The sequence below is a fragment of the Esox lucius genome, chromosome 1 (assembly GCF_011004845.1).
Source record: "Esox lucius isolate fEsoLuc1 chromosome 1, fEsoLuc1.pri, whole genome shotgun sequence".
In the NCBI taxonomy this organism is placed as follows: Eukaryota; Metazoa; Chordata; class Actinopteri; order Esociformes; family Esocidae; genus Esox; species Esox lucius.
Genome location: NC_047569.1, coordinates 37,596,991 through 37,612,548, shown reverse-complemented (window position 1 = coordinate 37,612,548; position 15,558 = coordinate 37,596,991). Strand labels below are relative to the sequence as shown.

At 41.4% G+C, this 15,558-nt stretch overlaps 3 protein-coding genes across 8 annotated transcripts in view; 2 read left to right on the top strand and 1 right to left on the bottom strand.

The window, feature by feature from the left end:
- The window catches only part of LOC105026904 (multiple epidermal growth factor-like domains protein 6), a 58,102-nt gene extending 57,274 nt beyond the window's left edge, over positions 1 to 828 (bottom strand). Inside the window, exon 1 of the mRNA XM_020055396.2 lies at positions 573 to 828. Coding sequence (XP_019910955.2) covers positions 573 to 661 — 89 coding nt within the window. The 5' untranslated portion in view covers positions 662 to 828. The remainder of the gene's footprint in view (positions 1 to 572) is intronic.
- A 3,395-nt stretch (positions 829 to 4,223) lies between these two features.
- On the top strand, positions 4,224 to 11,429 carry mffa (mitochondrial fission factor a). Of its 6 annotated transcripts, none has more exons than XM_029122687.2 (8): positions 4,224 to 4,421; positions 6,005 to 6,219; positions 6,324 to 6,496; positions 6,802 to 6,893; positions 7,559 to 7,723; positions 8,257 to 8,313; positions 9,532 to 9,622; positions 9,826 to 9,957. In XM_029122687.2, exons 2-8 carry the CDS (start codon positions 6,009 to 6,011, stop codon positions 9,955 to 9,957), a joined length of 921 nt encoding a protein of 306 aa, XP_028978520.1. In that variant the 5' UTR covers positions 4,224 to 4,421; positions 6,005 to 6,008. The 6 variants fall into 6 exon arrangements, with proteins under 6 accessions (XP_028978520.1, XP_028978526.1, XP_034150609.1 ...); XM_029122693.2 differs by lacking the exon at positions 4,224 to 4,421 and adding an exon at positions 4,856 to 5,065; XM_034294718.1 differs by lacking the exon at positions 4,224 to 4,421 and having other exon boundaries at positions 6,009 to 6,219; positions 9,826 to 11,429.
- Positions 11,430 to 12,787: 1,358 nt separating this feature from the next.
- On the top strand, positions 12,788 to 15,099 carry mrpl44 (mitochondrial ribosomal protein L44). Its single transcript, XM_010898687.4, has 4 exons — positions 12,788 to 13,212; positions 13,690 to 14,158; positions 14,284 to 14,462; positions 14,657 to 15,099. Exons 1-4 carry the CDS (start codon positions 13,037 to 13,039, stop codon positions 14,829 to 14,831), a joined length of 999 nt encoding a protein of 332 aa, XP_010896989.1. The 5' UTR covers positions 12,788 to 13,036; the 3' UTR covers positions 14,832 to 15,099.
- The last annotated feature ends 459 nt before the right edge of the window (positions 15,100 to 15,558 follow it).

The following is a 15,558-nucleotide window of genomic DNA, read 5'->3' as shown; positions in this document are numbered from 1 at the left end:
GCATCTACACACTCCATATGGGTTCCATTTACAGCCGGTCAGGTTAATTAGGTATGGGAAGAGTTATGCTCCAAAAGTCATAAAAATGCGTCCACATTCTTTACGGAAGTCTCGTATGCTAGCGTGCAAAATTGCACCCTATATTAACATCTTTACAGTATTATAATAGTCATACAAATGAACATCTTGTATTTATTCGTTGGAGTGTATTGAGGGCGACGCCTAGAGGACACAATACCCTGAAAACGTTAGTCTATCAATCGGACAAAGTGCATCATACTGATAACACGATATAACTTATCATTCAGAATCCTTATTTTATCTAAAGTAATGTAATTGAAATTAAAAACATCCAGTGAAGAAGATTAAGTCAAAAATAATGTACACGTATCTTTTCAAAATCTTTAACTAGTATAGTTTAAAATTGCTTTTGTGCTAGAATCGTGGCAAATCATGCAACTCTGACATGTATAAGGATTTGACTAACACAGTAATTTATTTATTGAAAACGAAGTTTAGAACATGAGTCAATTTATTAAACAAACATTCGTGCAACTCCCAAATATACTCACATGCCAGGTTTTAACTCCAGAGATAATGCGACGCGCGTGGTGCCAAGTGTTAAAGTAAACCAAATTAAAATGTCCAAAAACATTTTCATTAATACTGTGAAGACCAAGTAAAGAGTGAAGTGGTGACAGCAAATGCCTCTTACAGTCCCGTCAAAAAAATGCTGTGCATACTGTTTCTGACTGAGCACCCCTCAAAACAAGAGTACAACGCTTCCTCTAACTAGTTGACTACCGTATGTGGAGAGACTGAAGAGGGTCTTCCAGTCTCTCCACAGCCGACGTCCCAATTCGCCGTATGGGTTCCATTCACCTAGAGTGCCGGCGTATCACCCACCACCACTAGAGGGTCCCTACCATTACTAATGAGATGGACATCTAACGCTCAACACCTTTGGCCGTAGGCTTAAATTGTATTGATCAGATTATGTGTAGTGGTCGTCCCTGCTCTTTAAAAAATATAAAAGAAATGTGAAATTGTGTTTTGTTATCTGTGGAAACTGTAATAATTCAAATGTAATGCATGATTAATAGCTTATTTATCAAACTATTCACAATCTTACTAGATCACATACTTACAATATACCATTAACCTGTAGTTTTTGACTCCACTTTGGCTTGCTCTGTACACTAAAACCAGTTGTTCACAAACTTCTTTGCAGAGGCCCAGCCGATAAATGTATATAATCTATCCAGAACTAGTACATCTAATTTAACTTGTCAACTAATCATCAAGTCCTTGAATAGGTGCATTACTCGTGTTAGATCAGAACTACATCAGTATTGTGGAACACTTAGGGGTCAATGACAAAAGGTTTGAGACATTGAGTGAATTTATTAAGGGTTTTCCACTGACATTTCAATACGAAAGTGTTGAGTTGGATGCAGTGACCTCCTGTGTTGAGTTGGATGCAGTGACCTCCAGTGTTGAGTTGGATGAAGTGACCTCCAGTGTTGAGTTAGATGCAGTGACCTCCAGTGCTGAGTTGGATGCAGTAACCTCCAGTGATGAGTTGGATGCAGTGACCTCAAGTGTTGTTCTTAGGACATTGAGTTATTAAACATTTTCCAAATGTGGACTTTGGTGAGCAATTACGGTGCCACTCAAAACTATTCACATCCATTGGACTTTTTCACATTCTATTTTACTACAACATGACGAAAACCAAAAACAGATTTGATAAGGTTTTACCACTGATCAACATAAAACATTTCAAAATAAAAATAAAAGCTGCAAATTGTTCATTAATAGTGACTATTATGAAACAGAAAATAAAATTATTGTTAGAATTACTCCCTTTGCTATGACAAACCTGAATTAGCTGTTGTGCAACCAATTGTATTTTAATCAGTTGAATCCACATGTGCAATTAACGTGCTTCACATAATTTCAGGTTAAACTGTTTTAAACTGTTTTAAACTGCTTTTACAATACCTAACAAAGAGTATCATGAACACAAAGTAACATTCAAAGCAAATCTGGATTAACGTTCTTCATAAACACCAATCAGGTGTAAGATATAAAAGCATTTCCAAGGCATTGAATATCCCATGGTGCAACAGTACAGTCAATCACTATAAAATCAAGGGAATGTGGAACAACTGTGAATCTGGACAGGGCGTATCCAGTGAGAAGGTCAGCTAGACGGGGACGCCAGCAAGAGATCTATGGTAACTCTAGGAGTTACTAACTTCCATGGTTGAGCTGGGACACGCTGTGCCAAGAACACTAGCCCAGGGGGCTTCACAAAAATGGAGTTTGTGGGAGAGTGGCAAAAAGAAAGATATCAAATCTTGGCTAGAGTTTGCCAAGAGGCATGCGAGACCTAGTGAAAGAAGGCTATATGGTCTGATGGACAAAAATAGAGCTTTTTGCCTAGCATCACACAACATATTCTGAGTAGAGCATCTCTATCATGAAGCATGGTGGCAACAATAGGCTGTGGGGTTGCAGAACACACAGAGCAGACTGATTAGGGTTGTAGGATGAAATACCGAGAGGTCCTTGAAGAAAATTCTATCCAGTGCTCAGGAAGTCAGACTGGAGTGAAGATTAATCTGGGGTGAAGGTAATGTTCTTGAGTGGCCTAGGCAAAGACATAATCCAATTGAGAATCTGGAAAGAGTTGAAAATTGCTATTTAACACTTACCCCAATTCAACTTGATGGAGCTTGAGCAGTTTTTCCAAGAAGAATTGTTAAAAGTCGCTGTACCAATGTGCAGATAGACTTGTGGCTACCAAAGGTGCTTCTACCAAATATTGACTAAATGGGGTGAATGCTCATGCAATCAATTAGTTTCTGTTAAGGTATTTGAACAATTTGTACATTCTATTTTTCACAAAACATCAGGGGAATTAAAGGCATTACACACTTAAATACAAATGTCTATTGTTCATTCACTGGGTTCAAGTGATCCAAGAAAATCTGTCTGCCTAAGTGCATCCTGCTTCTGGGGCTCAAACTGGACACATGAAGGAATCACGGGTACATCCAGAGTGTGGATGAATTTTGCTTAGCCTGCTTTCAGGCCTGGGCCATTGTCCATTATTGCAATTGCTTCTCCCTATTGGGAGTTGATAGCATCCATGCTTGGCCGTTGTTCCCCTAGGGCTGTTATGGATGTGACGAGAGCTGGGTGATTTCCACATGCTTGAACGCACTCTACCACCAATCCCAGTAATGTCTCAGGGCAATAGCTCCGTGGAGGACCCCGTGACTATTGTTTTAGGGTGCTCTGATGGGCACGTTACAGGACATACACATTCTTCAGGGGTTGAGAAGCGCTGTGTGGGTGCATATCAAAAGGCGAGTGTGGTCTGTATAGACAGCCAGCACATACATTACTTGGACCTCTTAACAATCTTCCTTTTGTTAAAGTATTACAGCCCAACCCGGTTGGACCGGCATGAACTGGTGATTTCCAACAATGGCAGGGTCATGCATCAACAGACTGGGTTGAGTTAGACCACTCTATGCGATTACAGAACAGTTGGCATTTTCAGTCCTCAGTTTCATTCTGTTAATGTCATGGCTTACCTGTCTCAAGGTTTTACCTGGCATGGCACATGTGTTCAGGTGTTATATCTCGCCCCCTTCAGGGAATGGGTTATACTGTAACGTTTCAATTAGACTATAGATTACAGTATTTTCCATGGGGAAATGTGTAAAACCTATAGGATTTTTTGTAAAGTGTAAGGTTTTTGTATGATGTACGGTGATTTTAATCCTCTCCAACATAGACAATATTTCCAGGCTTTTTCATGCGCACGTGCACGAGTGGAATATGCAAGACATATTTCCTCAGTCAGTTCGACTAAACCTGATTTCGCAGAATAGCGATAGTCCTGAAATAACTTTTTAGAGTATACTCACTGGAGTATAGCTCCCTCCCAGATGTTGGGAAATATACATATTCATGTCACAGTCAACATACAACTCCAATACATCCAAAAACAAAAGTTACTTCAACATCTAACCTCAAGTACAACACCGCGAGGCTTTCTTTGCTACCCGGTCTGTCGTTGCCATGTCGTTGGAATGCAATTTATCATATGAATTAAAAATCTTGCACAAGGAAATATATATGTTTAATATTAAAAAATTATATTTCAAACATCAGTCATGGTAGGGTATTACCATGTAGACCACTCGTGCCTGCGCACGTGAAAACGTCACTTTGCCATTTGAACTGTGGACCGATTTCGTAGGCGGCGGCATAGTTGTTTCTTTCAGGCGTACGTTTGTCATAAAGGATGTTTCATCCTCTGTAAATGCATCAGTCGTTCGCTGGATTAGCTGTATCATTTTTTGACGTTATATTTAATTGCTGAGAGACGAACAAACCAAAGGGTAAGCTTACCGGTCAGCTTAAAATTGCGTTTTAAGAGTAGCTAATGTTAGCTAACAACATTTCAAAGGGTATGTGATCAGGCCCCATTGAGTACGGTAGCTAACTAGCTTGCCATTCGCTGAATAATCCTGTCTGTAACTGCATTCATGAACGGGATAAGGATATTTAAAGTGGGCAATATTTTGTTTTACGTTTCCAGACTTAATCAAATGCTCGCTAACTTAGGAAGTCGACTCGAGAAAGACCGATATTCTAGTTGTTATGCAGCCAACCAAGGTATATTTCGGCTGTATGGGTTTAAACGTAGTGTAAGTGGATATATGTAGACGATGAATATTTTCCCTTGATCCTTATCGCCGCTTGATAGTATCACGAGCTCGCATTCCATTTAAATCCAACGTCAGCTAAGAATGTCGTGTTCAGAACAACACGGAACTGGTGTAAAACGAGGTCAAATGATGGCAGTAGTGATCTTGAAGTCGGAGCCAAGTCGGACTCTAGTGTAGGATAATGTCAACATTTTCAATTTGGACGACGGTTTGAGACTTGTTTTCGCCTTCTGGATTTGCCAGAGAACTCATTTATGTTGGTGCAATTACTTTTTTTAAATTCCAGACCGGATAGATATAAAGGAGATAAATGGGTAGGTTCCTGTTCTGTTGAATCACCTCTTGGTTGGTGCTATAACGACTAAATGCCACTTTTACCGGTAGGGGGGCCTCCCGTGTATCAACACAACCAACCCTAGTCTGAAAACACAAATTAGACATCCCCTATCTTACACCCTCAGTCCTTGAATTACGTTGTACATCTTCACATTCTAGTGTGTTTGCCTAGGCAAGAGAGGGTGATTTAGTTTATGAATCAATGTATTTTGCCAGCTCTTTTGTGAAACTATTTTCCAGCTCGCTAGCTGTAGTCTGTTTCTGTTTTTATGAATTCCCCACTGTATTACCTCAAAATATTAAACGCATGCGGTATTGCAAACGACCAGAGACCCTAGTTCCGCAATGCCAATTTACATTTGCGATCTGCTGCAATTACAATTCATATTTTCTGCCGCTGTCAATATCACGCACTGGTGGACATCTAGCCTAATTTCTACCAAATATGTAAGGTGCGTGGCTTTGAGCGGTCCGCAAGGTACGCATGTGTTGCGAGACTCCTGTGCATTGGGTTTATCGCCTCCTTTCATCTTTTTATATTAGTATTTCTATAAGTTAAAAAATATGGGGTTATTTCCAGCAAATGCGGGATTTTTTTTGCGGGATTTCTAGCCATCCATTTTCTGTATTTTGTTGCACGTGCCGGTAGAAATTCGAACTTCAGTTGCGTGCATACCCAGATGCATGCGTAAAAGTTGTAGGTGTGAACAAGGCATTAACTCGTAATGCCTAGAAATAGTAAAATTGCAGTCTTGTCCTTAAGTTTTAAGGAGGTGTGACTCTTGTCACTCTATCCTTGGAAAATGACAAATATAAACTTTAAAGAAATCCGTACCTTTTTTCCGGTACACTTTGGTGAAATGTAACCATTTCCACATTTAGACTTTAAATACTTTTTGATGGGTTATGTTTTCCAGTCTAATGAACGGCGCAGCGTTCCCGTCTCCCACGGCAGAGATGGCGGAGATGAACCGCATCCACTACGAGTTGGAGTACACGGAGGGCATCAGCCAGCGCATGCGGATTCCAGAGATGCTCAAAATGGGACCCTACAGTCAGGACAATCCTGAAGCAGGCTCACATGACTTTCACAACATCATGATGCAGGTCCCAGAGCGGATCGTCATGTCAGGTAGCTCAATCTTTGTTTTTGTGTTGATGACGCCTCTGTAGCGTTGATTACCCTGTAACCCTGTAGTGGCCTTTGGTGTCAACCTCCTGAACTGTTTTTCTCAGGAGACAGTGAGGACTCTCAGTTTTCTAGACCCAGGGACCTGGATCTCATCCAGTCCACCCCCCTAGAGAGCCTGTCCTTGAAGACCCCTCCCCGTGTCCTTACCCTCAATGAGCGCCCACTGGACTTCATGGAGATGGAGCGCAGTGCAGCCCCAGCTCAGCCCATTGAGGAGGTAAGGTGCTGGGGCCTGAGAGAATTGTAACCGGTGTCAAACCCCAGTCATTCCAGTAGCCAGAGACTACTAGACCCTTTAGCTGAAGCTTGGACACAAGTTGTACAAGTTTACATTAAATATGGATCCTGGATTCTGGATTTGTTCACCTCCCATTTTGGGCTGGATGTGTAGTGTTTTTTTTTTATGTGTAAAAGATATATAAATAGAATTACTATCATACCTCAGTTAGCCTTAAAAATCCAGGGAAATCTGGAAAGTGTTTTTCAGACTTATGCCAGCATTTCTGTTCGAACTCCTCCTAGGTGCGTTCGCAAACTCGGTTGCGGCGGGAGCGTTCAGCCAGCGAGAACGCCACTGTCCGTCAGAACAGCCAGATGGCCAGAAATGATTCAACGTGAGTAGCCTATCAGCTGTGGTCCACACTCCAGGAGTCATGTTCAACCCACCACCTCACACACGTCCTCTTTCATAGGCCTGCTTCTTTTTGTCCAGTGCTTTTCCTCCATCTGCCTGCCTCGCTGTATATCGCTTACTATCATTGTGGAGATGATGATCTGGCTGTAGTTAATGTCTGTGGTTTACTGGTGATGTTGTGTATTGGTAGTACTGGTGTCTGGATCTCCAGTCCAGCTCACCTCTGTCCTGAGCGCGGTAGTAGAACGTACGTTTGATTTTCTTCGCCTTTAACTTCCTAATAACGTGCATGCCCCACCAGGTAGGAGCACCTTAGAGTGAACAGAACATAGATTTTGACTTTGTTCAAACCTTATTTCACTATGTGAGGTCCTATTGCTGCTACTCTAATTCAGAGCATCTTTGTGAGAGATGAACCTTTGATTCCTTTCCATGCATTTGTTGCCACATCTTTCATGGTGGAGTGTAAGGTGTATTTCACAGGTATGATTTGTTTGATGTCACCCCATCATTGTGTCTATCTCAGTGCAGTGAGTAAAGTGTGGCTGCTCTCTCCTCTCCCTTTACTTCACTCTCTTTCCAATCCCCCCCCCTCTCTTTCTCTGCTCTTTTCTCTGGCTTGGCCACTTACGTTGCTGGGGTCAGTGTGAACCCACCCCCCCCAGCCCCCGTCCTCTCCTGCCCCCCCCTCACCATGGCCGAGGACGGACAGAACCTCTACAGCGCTAGCGGCGTTCTATCTTTCATCCAGTCAACCACCCGCCGGGCCTATCAGCAGGTCCTGGAGGTTCTGGACGAGAACCATCGCAGGTGACCCCGCCATGACCCACAACCTTAGGGTCATCTCTAGGCTGACCTCTCCCACTCTGCTCGCCTTGCCAAGGTCATAAAGTTGGAGAGCAGTCTCGTCTATGAATCCATTCCATGATAGCATCTGTTCCAGCTTGGGCGGAGACATTAAGGCCATCTTCATGCTATACAACACCTGACAATTTCTGTCCCTGTAACCCTATTAATATTGTGAGCATGATGTATATTTGTCATCGCCAATCATTATTTACTTTGCCTGATCTGCTGTAATCAAGCTGTGGCCTCCATTAGTGTTTGTTGAAAGGAGAGTATTGTGTAGAGCAGTTATTAGAGTTTTTGAATCAGTGCTGTTCATGCTCTAGTGTTATCCCTGCGCTGAGAAGCTAGCGATTAGTCCGTTTTCGTGAGATAATGGATCAATGAAGTGAGAGTGGTGAGAGACTTTGGGATTGCATGTGTGTGCGAGGCTGTATTTTGAGACCTGCTGTGTCTCTCGTTTTTCCTTTCCTTTTTTCTGTCTCTGCCCTCTTCAGCAAGCCATCTCTGCGAGGGGGGTCTGCTTCGACCTCTAACCCCCTGCATGAATCCAGGTAACTCTACCTGGCACACATTCACTCCTTGTCTCTTCCTTCTTTTCTTCCTCCTCTTCTTTTCATTATATAGGCTTTACTTATAGGCAAAATATAGGAAACACCAGAGTAAATGGGTGTGCCAGGGGGCGTGGTCCCATAGTAATTCTAGACTGGACCAGTTGGCGACCAAAGCTAATTTACTTTAATAGATGCCATTTAGCAGGAGCTTCAGTAAGACTTTTTGAACTGGCCGATGTTCCTAGGGGTGAACAATGGGACGGATTGAAACCGACTGAATGCTTTTGGGACATTCTGATGCTGCACCCGGATCAGCATTTTGCCAGCACCATAGAAAACCCCCACATTTTTGGGGGGGGGTTTAAATCAAAGGAATTGTAACATCACTCCTACTGGTCACTAGTAGGATCCATACATTGGCCTAACAAAGACCCTTGGTGTTTTCTGTATTTTGTATTAACCTAGTTGGGTAATATGTAATGCGTATATTTTACTATTATCAGTCAATATTGTTCATTTTTATAGCAATACATTGACAATGGTAAATTGTTGTTTTGAGTAAAATAATAATCCTCTAATCCTGTTTTCCCAATAACCAGGAAAGTTTGTTTGTGGTTTTAGGAAACAGAAATGAGAGGTTTGGGATATATTGATCTTAGTAGGAATACTGTGTGTTGTAACCATTTAATTCTGTATGCAGTTTTTTTGTAATATGTGCCTCTTACGTTTTACATAGTATAATTTATATTGTTACATTTTCATTAGATATTTTAAAATGAATCACTTAAAAAAAAAATGGCTTACCGTCATGCAGCTACTGTTTCCTGGGTCAACATGAAGCATGAATTAATACAAACTGTAATAGACTGGTACAGTACAAAGATAGAACTACAGACATGAAAACATGCAATCCATTTTAAACTGGGAGATTGTTAATTCATGATTGTGATTCCATGGTCAGTGAGCATTAAAGAGAGATTTTGCTAAACTTCCTCAAAGATTGATGAACTTGTGGATACGTTTTTATTTGGTATTTAAATTTTTTTGTTTCTGCATCCTGTATAGAGAACGTTAGGGGTAGTTTTATGGGCCAATTCTTCCTTGGCTTCATGTCCAAAATCCAGAGCTACCCCTTAAAGTTAAGAACCATGTATTCATGATCTGTGATGACAGAGAGAATTAACCAGGATGTGTGTGGTCTGTTTCTCTTTACTCAAGGTTTGCCCTGGCCACTCTAGACAGTACTCTAGATGTATCCATGGCTCCTGATGACATGGCTGTCGTAGATGCAGCGACACTTCGACGTCAGGTCTGCTCTTAATACATTTGTCTGTGTATTGTATTGTGTGCGGAGGCGACGGACTCCTAAACTGCTAAGCTTCCTGACGCTTTCCTGTCATTTCAAATACAATGTGCTGGAGTGTCAGTATGTCTCTGTCCAAATGCTTGCGCACTGCCCTGTTTGTCTTGGTTAGTGGTAATTACATTTCTTATTGGTGTGTGCTCTGTTAGATCATCAAGCTGAACCGCCGACTTCAGCTCATAGAAGAGGAGAACAAGGAGAGGGCCAAGCGTGAGGTGATCATGTACTCCTTAACCGTAGCCTTCTGGCTTATTAACAGCTGGGTGTGGTTCCGCCGCTAGAACCTTTTGGGCCTCGGAAGCACTGCCAGAGAGTAGGGAACAAAGCCTTCCTACTCCCCTATGTGTCAAATGTTAGCATAATGTACTCTGCACTCAGTCCCAACACTGGACATCCTTGATGTGGGCACATCAAGACCTTTTGGGCAAAGGGATGTTTGTTTTTGGTTAATTGTATTGTATACATCTACTTGTACATTTTACTTTTTTACAATGTTATATAATGTTGTTTTGGGTTTTCTTATGTTTATGTTTTTATGAACATCCTATTACCTCAAAGAAGCAACGCATGTAAATATATTTGTTACTTAGCTGCTTTAAGCAATGCTACGAAGGGTGTTAAATAGTCTGCCAAAATACTGGAGTCTGCTGGAAGCCAGAAGTTAAATGCAATTCACTTTGAACTGACTGACCTGGTCCTCAACCAGGGGGGAATTTGAGGAAAAACATGTAATGTGTTCATTAAACAAACTCTAAACATGGGTCATGTCCTACATCTCCTTCCAATAACTTTTAGGGGACAGAGAGACCAAAGATAATTTAATTCAGAATAAATTAGCCTCTGACCTCTTTTTTTTTTTTTTCCAAGCCTGACTTTCCTGATAGCCCCCCCAGCCTAGTACATTGTACTAAATGAAGTAGCTATCTGGCTTTACCCACATTGGAATGTTACTTAACATCTGGCTTTGGGGTCCAAACTACACTTTGGCAAGCACATTCCTAGCTATAGCAGTGTGTAAATACTAGCATTGCTAAAAGCAGCTACATATTATTTAAATTTGTGGTAATCATTGCTCCAGAGATGATTCAAAAAGATAATATGCCTAATGAGGAAAACAAAAAACATGGTGGAAACATCACATTGAGTGAAGTAGGTTTGAAAATATTGTGGAGTACTGGTTAAGATAATGGAGACTGACAAAACCAATGTGTTTATTTTAACCATTACTGCAAGATGTACAGTAACTGTGACTTACAGCATTTGACTCATAGGTATGTTTTTGTCTTTTTTTGTCTTGTTTTCCATTAGTTCATACCTGTTTTTGTAAAGAACCTGCTGGCTAGAGCACAATGTTTTCAAATTTGTTGTAGTTTTTGTCATGAAGCACCGGCTGAAAGTCACAGAATTGTATTTGAATAAATTGCAAAACAGCTAATCCTGATATTTGAGTTAGAACATTTGTTACTGGTTTTAATGTACTATGTATAATATTAGTCCAATGTAAAGTCAAGCCATGTCTATTTGAAAGTTGGAACAGGTGCCTCTTATCAGTCATGCATAAGCACAAACCTGTGTGTAAAACCATGCGTACGATAATGTCCATGTTACATGTGTGCAATATATCCATATGAACATTTGTAAAAAATTACAGCTGTGATCATACACAAAGTGCCATGAGGTGGAATATAAACAGGAAAGAAAAATCATTTTTTGTTTGTAAATGAAGCTGTGAGAATAATATTTCAATAATGTTTCCACATTGTTTTTCCTCTGAAGTGCTTTGTGGTCATCTGCAGTGTTGTTGCGTGATATACGGGCTCAAATACCACAACTTTCAGCCGGTCAGCATTTGAACCATATAGCCTACTTTATAAGTATGGAATAAGGCACAAGGGATTGGTATTTCGCCTATATACCATGCCTAAGAGCTGGTATATTGACAGTGCCTGGACACGGCACTTAGCTGTGGTATATTGGCCTTACATCACAAAACCTGAGATGCCTTATAGCTTTTATTAGCTGGTTACCAAAGCAATTAAAGTAGTAAAATGTAATGTTATACCCCCGGCATACGGTCTCGTATACCACGTCTGTCAGCCAATCGGTTTATATACATCTGGTTTATAATCGGATTTGTCTCTGATTGGAACGAGATCAATCATACAATTGTGGTAATGGATTAGTTTGATGTCATATGGCAGTTAATTTGACAATTAACTGGATGACTAGCCGGCCATTATAAATGAAGAACAGAGAAGGTTATGGCATGTATTTAAATGACTCCTTTACTCAATGGTTGTAGGTTAGACAATAAAAATGCACCCACGTTGGTAAAACAGTCAAAGAACGCTAGCTGAGTTGGAGCGCTTACGCGAGGCCGTAGCAAATTAATTGAATCCAACCGCTGTGCCTCTTGGCGTGAGTGAAGCTTGCACTTCCATTGCCCCTAATGGTGTGTTTTACTTTACTACTGTAATCGCATTTGATGACGAAACTGAAAATTCTAAACCGGTATATAAAGTAACATACGCTCCTTCACGGTGTCAATTGGGATTACAGTACATCTGCGTTACGAGGAAGTATTAAGAACATCGCAATTTCGGACGGAATTTAGTCTGGATTTATGATCAGAGTTTTAGTTTGCTTTTCATATTTGATTTAAATAAGTAGATTTTCTTGATTTAAATTACGTCCCACTTGAAAATTTTATTAAATGTGATATAGAGACACGCGTGCCCCTACATAGGAAACCAATAGGTGGAGGTCAGAGTTCTAACCAGGAAGGTTTTCGTGATTGGAGTGTGATTACAAGGGGAAGCTCTCCTGATTAAATGTGTCCGACATGAAAAAGTATATACATGTAAAGATAACTGATGAATTAGACAGCCTTGTCCTTAGGAGTAGCAAGGACTTCAAGATAACTTTCCCCTGGAGCTAGGGGGCGCAACAACTTAAATGCTACATCGAATTGATAGGCCTACTAATTACAAAAAAATGAAATATATATGATCATCTTCTGGCTCTTTTGTCCTGCTCACTGGTGAAGACTGTATGCCAAGTAGAAGTGGGGCTTGTTTGGGTTTTGAATGAGAAGGCTCAGAGCACGTTCTGTAGTCAGGTTGATTGAACTGATAAGAGCCAGAGAAAAAAAAGACATAAAATAAAGCCTGCTCTTTAAATGTATTTAAAACTATGGCAAGCAGTCATAGCCACATTTTATTCAGATATTATTTTTTAATATAATCTGTCCAGCCTAATGGTTGAAACCATCATTAGATTTTTTCAAATTGGAACTAATTCAACGCTAACGGTTTCCGAATCCGGAGAGTGTTTTTAGTTACACACTGTCAAGGAACTGTCATGGCGTCAGTGTGCATTTTAAATCGAAGTGTGCTAACACTTGGAATTCATTATCAACATGTTTCTAGGAATGTTCTCCTTACACAGACCAGAGAGAAGAAGCGATGGATGAAAGCATATACGCTTATAATGCAAAGAAAGTTGAAGATTGAAGGGCCTCCACCGCCTAAGCCACGGTAAGGTAATGCTGGCTTGATAGCGTGTAACATGATAGGGATCAAGTCAAGGCCGTTTTGTGTTTATGGTTTGCTTTTTGCGTTTGTACAAATACGATGCCGAATTCGAAATGTTTAGTTAAATTCCATGTGAGTAAACATCTATCTACTATCTAACGAAGTGCCTAATCTCATAAAGACGCGACCGTCTATTGGAGACCGGCTTGAACTGTTTCAATACGTGAGCTTCGTTTCCCCCTCTACCTCAATAACCATCAATTTTACTTCTCTTTGGACAGCCCTAAAACACTTATAATTCCTTGGGTAGCTACCAAACAGGGTGTGTCCCAATGCAACTATTTACTACTGTGTGGGTGACAAATCTAGTGACTAAAAATTTGTGTAAGAAACAGGGCTATACTGATTCTTTGCACGTAGGACATCGTCACCATGATGACATTTGTATATTATCCATAATTTTTCTGGTTTGCCTTACAGCTCTCAAAAACCTAATTGGGACTACCATGCAGAGGTCCAAGCATTCAGTAGCCGCCTTCAAGAGTCCTTTTCCCTGGAGCTCCTTAAGACAGCCTTTGTCAACCCATGTTACATTCAGACGGAGCAGGAGAGGAGGCAGGCACTTGGCGTGGACTCCGAGATAGCCACTCTGGTCCTGGGGGACAATGTTAATCTGCACACACAGGGCCAGGAGTTCACCAAGAGCTTCCTGTCTGATTGGTACAGGGCCTGCTTTCCTAGTCTTCCCAGTGAAGGAGTGGCTGCGATTGTTGGGCACCTGACAAGTGATAACATAGTGTGCCATGTAGCGCGAAACCTCGCCATCGAGGACCTAACAATGAGCGCTAAATTCCCTGTCCCTGACAAAGTCCTGCATAGTACATTCCTGGCTGTGATTGGGGCACTCCTTGAGAGCAGTGGACCTGAGAGAGCAGGACTCTTCCTACGGGTAAGAAGTTCTGTAGAACTTTCAACACACACACTTGTCTGCTTTATGATTCAACTATCGTGAACCTCTGTTTAATTTGGTTGTGAAGAGGATGAAGCGTCCTGTGCTCTGTTGTCTCCCGTCAGGATTTCCTTGTCACCCAGATGATCGGGAAGGACCTGTTTGAGGTCTGGCCTGTGGTGAACCCCATGGGCCTGCTGGTGGACGAGCTGTCCAAGAGGAACGTGGCCCTCCCAGAACCTCGCCTCACCAGATCGTCTGGTGCCGCGACTGTGCTCCCAGTCTACTTTGTAGGGTTATACAGGTAGACCCGTCTTTACACCTTTTGAAGATGTTCCTGACCAGGAATACAGTATTGCCCTTAGGTTTTGATTTGTTTCGTTAAGTCACATGGTAAAACGCTTGATGCTTCTCATGTTGTTTTTGTGTGATGCAGGTGTGTGTTCTATGGTTTTGTTTGACAATTATGGAACTGAGTGACAGTCTGTTTGTCCTCAGTGATAAGAAGCTCCTTGCTGAGGCTCCTGGAGAGACTATTCTGGCTGCAGAAGAGGAGGCGGCCCGCGTGGCCCTGAGGAAACTTTATGGCTACACTGAAAACCGAAGACCCTGTGACTTCTCTGTTGTACAGCCGCTTCCAGCTTCTGCTCTCCAATCCATCAGCAGTAGTTGAATGCTGTAACCCTGGTGATGTCGCACTGCAATGTCTCCAGTTGATGACAGCTCATGGAAAGCCATATGGCTCTGAGGTTCCAAGTCAATTGGCCCGTTTCCTATCCAGACCACCCTCACAGATTCACAGGCTTAAAAGGTCCCTTCAGATGATGTGGTTTCCTTGTAAATTCGAGGAAGGGTGAAAAACTTGCCATTAAATATTACTGATCTCAGTGAAATGTATAATGTCCATAATAAATGTATCTGAGTACCTGAGTATATTCATTTTTTTTTTGTCGATGTGTTCTTTATTGATGTATGACTTCCACAACAGATTACTTTTGGTTAGTAACTGCTTTAACAATGTGCAAATGTCAGGACTGGTTTTAAATCAGAAGAATCCAAGACACACTCTTTGCTTGTCAGGATCTTCTAGTGTATTCAGTTGCCTGGGCAATGCCTTGTGCCCCTTACACAGTCTATATGAATTACATCCGTCACTAAGGAATCACCCGCAGTTGTTTTGTTACTCTCAAACACAGCTGTAATAAATCTGTCACGTCCTCTTGTTAAATAGATTTCTTTAGGGCTAGTTTTCCTGCATTTGTTTTTTTTTTTAGCTTGGCTTGAAATACCTTAAGGTAACTAGGCAACAGGATAATCAGTTGCCGCAGGGTACGAAACGTGTGTGGCATCCGTATGCTTGATCGTATGTGTAATTTGCAAATAATTGTGTATGCATTGTC

What these genes read in the sequence shown, in the direction of transcription:
- mrpl44 (XM_010898687.4), top strand. Translation starts at nt 13,037, where the DNA reads ATGGCGTCAGTGTGCATTTTAAATCGAAGTGTGCTAACACTTGGAATT. An exon ending in CCTCCACCGCCTAAGCCACG is followed by an intron (nt 13,213 to 13,689) that starts GTAAGGTAATGC and finishes TTTGCCTTACAG; the next exon opens with CTCTCAAAAACCTAATTGGG. An exon ending in GAGCAGGACTCTTCCTACGG is followed by an intron (nt 14,159 to 14,283) that starts GTAAGAAGTTCT and finishes GTCTCCCGTCAG; the next exon opens with GATTTCCTTGTCACCCAGAT.
- mffa (XM_034294718.1), top strand. Translation starts at nt 6,009, where the DNA reads ATGAACGGCGCAGCGTTCCCGTCTCCCACGGCAGAGATGGCGGAGATG. An exon ending in ATGGCCAGAAATGATTCAAC is followed by an intron (nt 6,894 to 7,558) that starts GTGAGTAGCCTA and finishes TGCTGGGGTCAG; the next exon opens with TGTGAACCCACCCCCCCCAG. An exon ending in CAGCGACACTTCGACGTCAG is followed by an intron (nt 9,623 to 9,825) that starts GTCTGCTCTTAA and finishes GTGCTCTGTTAG; the next exon opens with ATCATCAAGCTGAACCGCCG.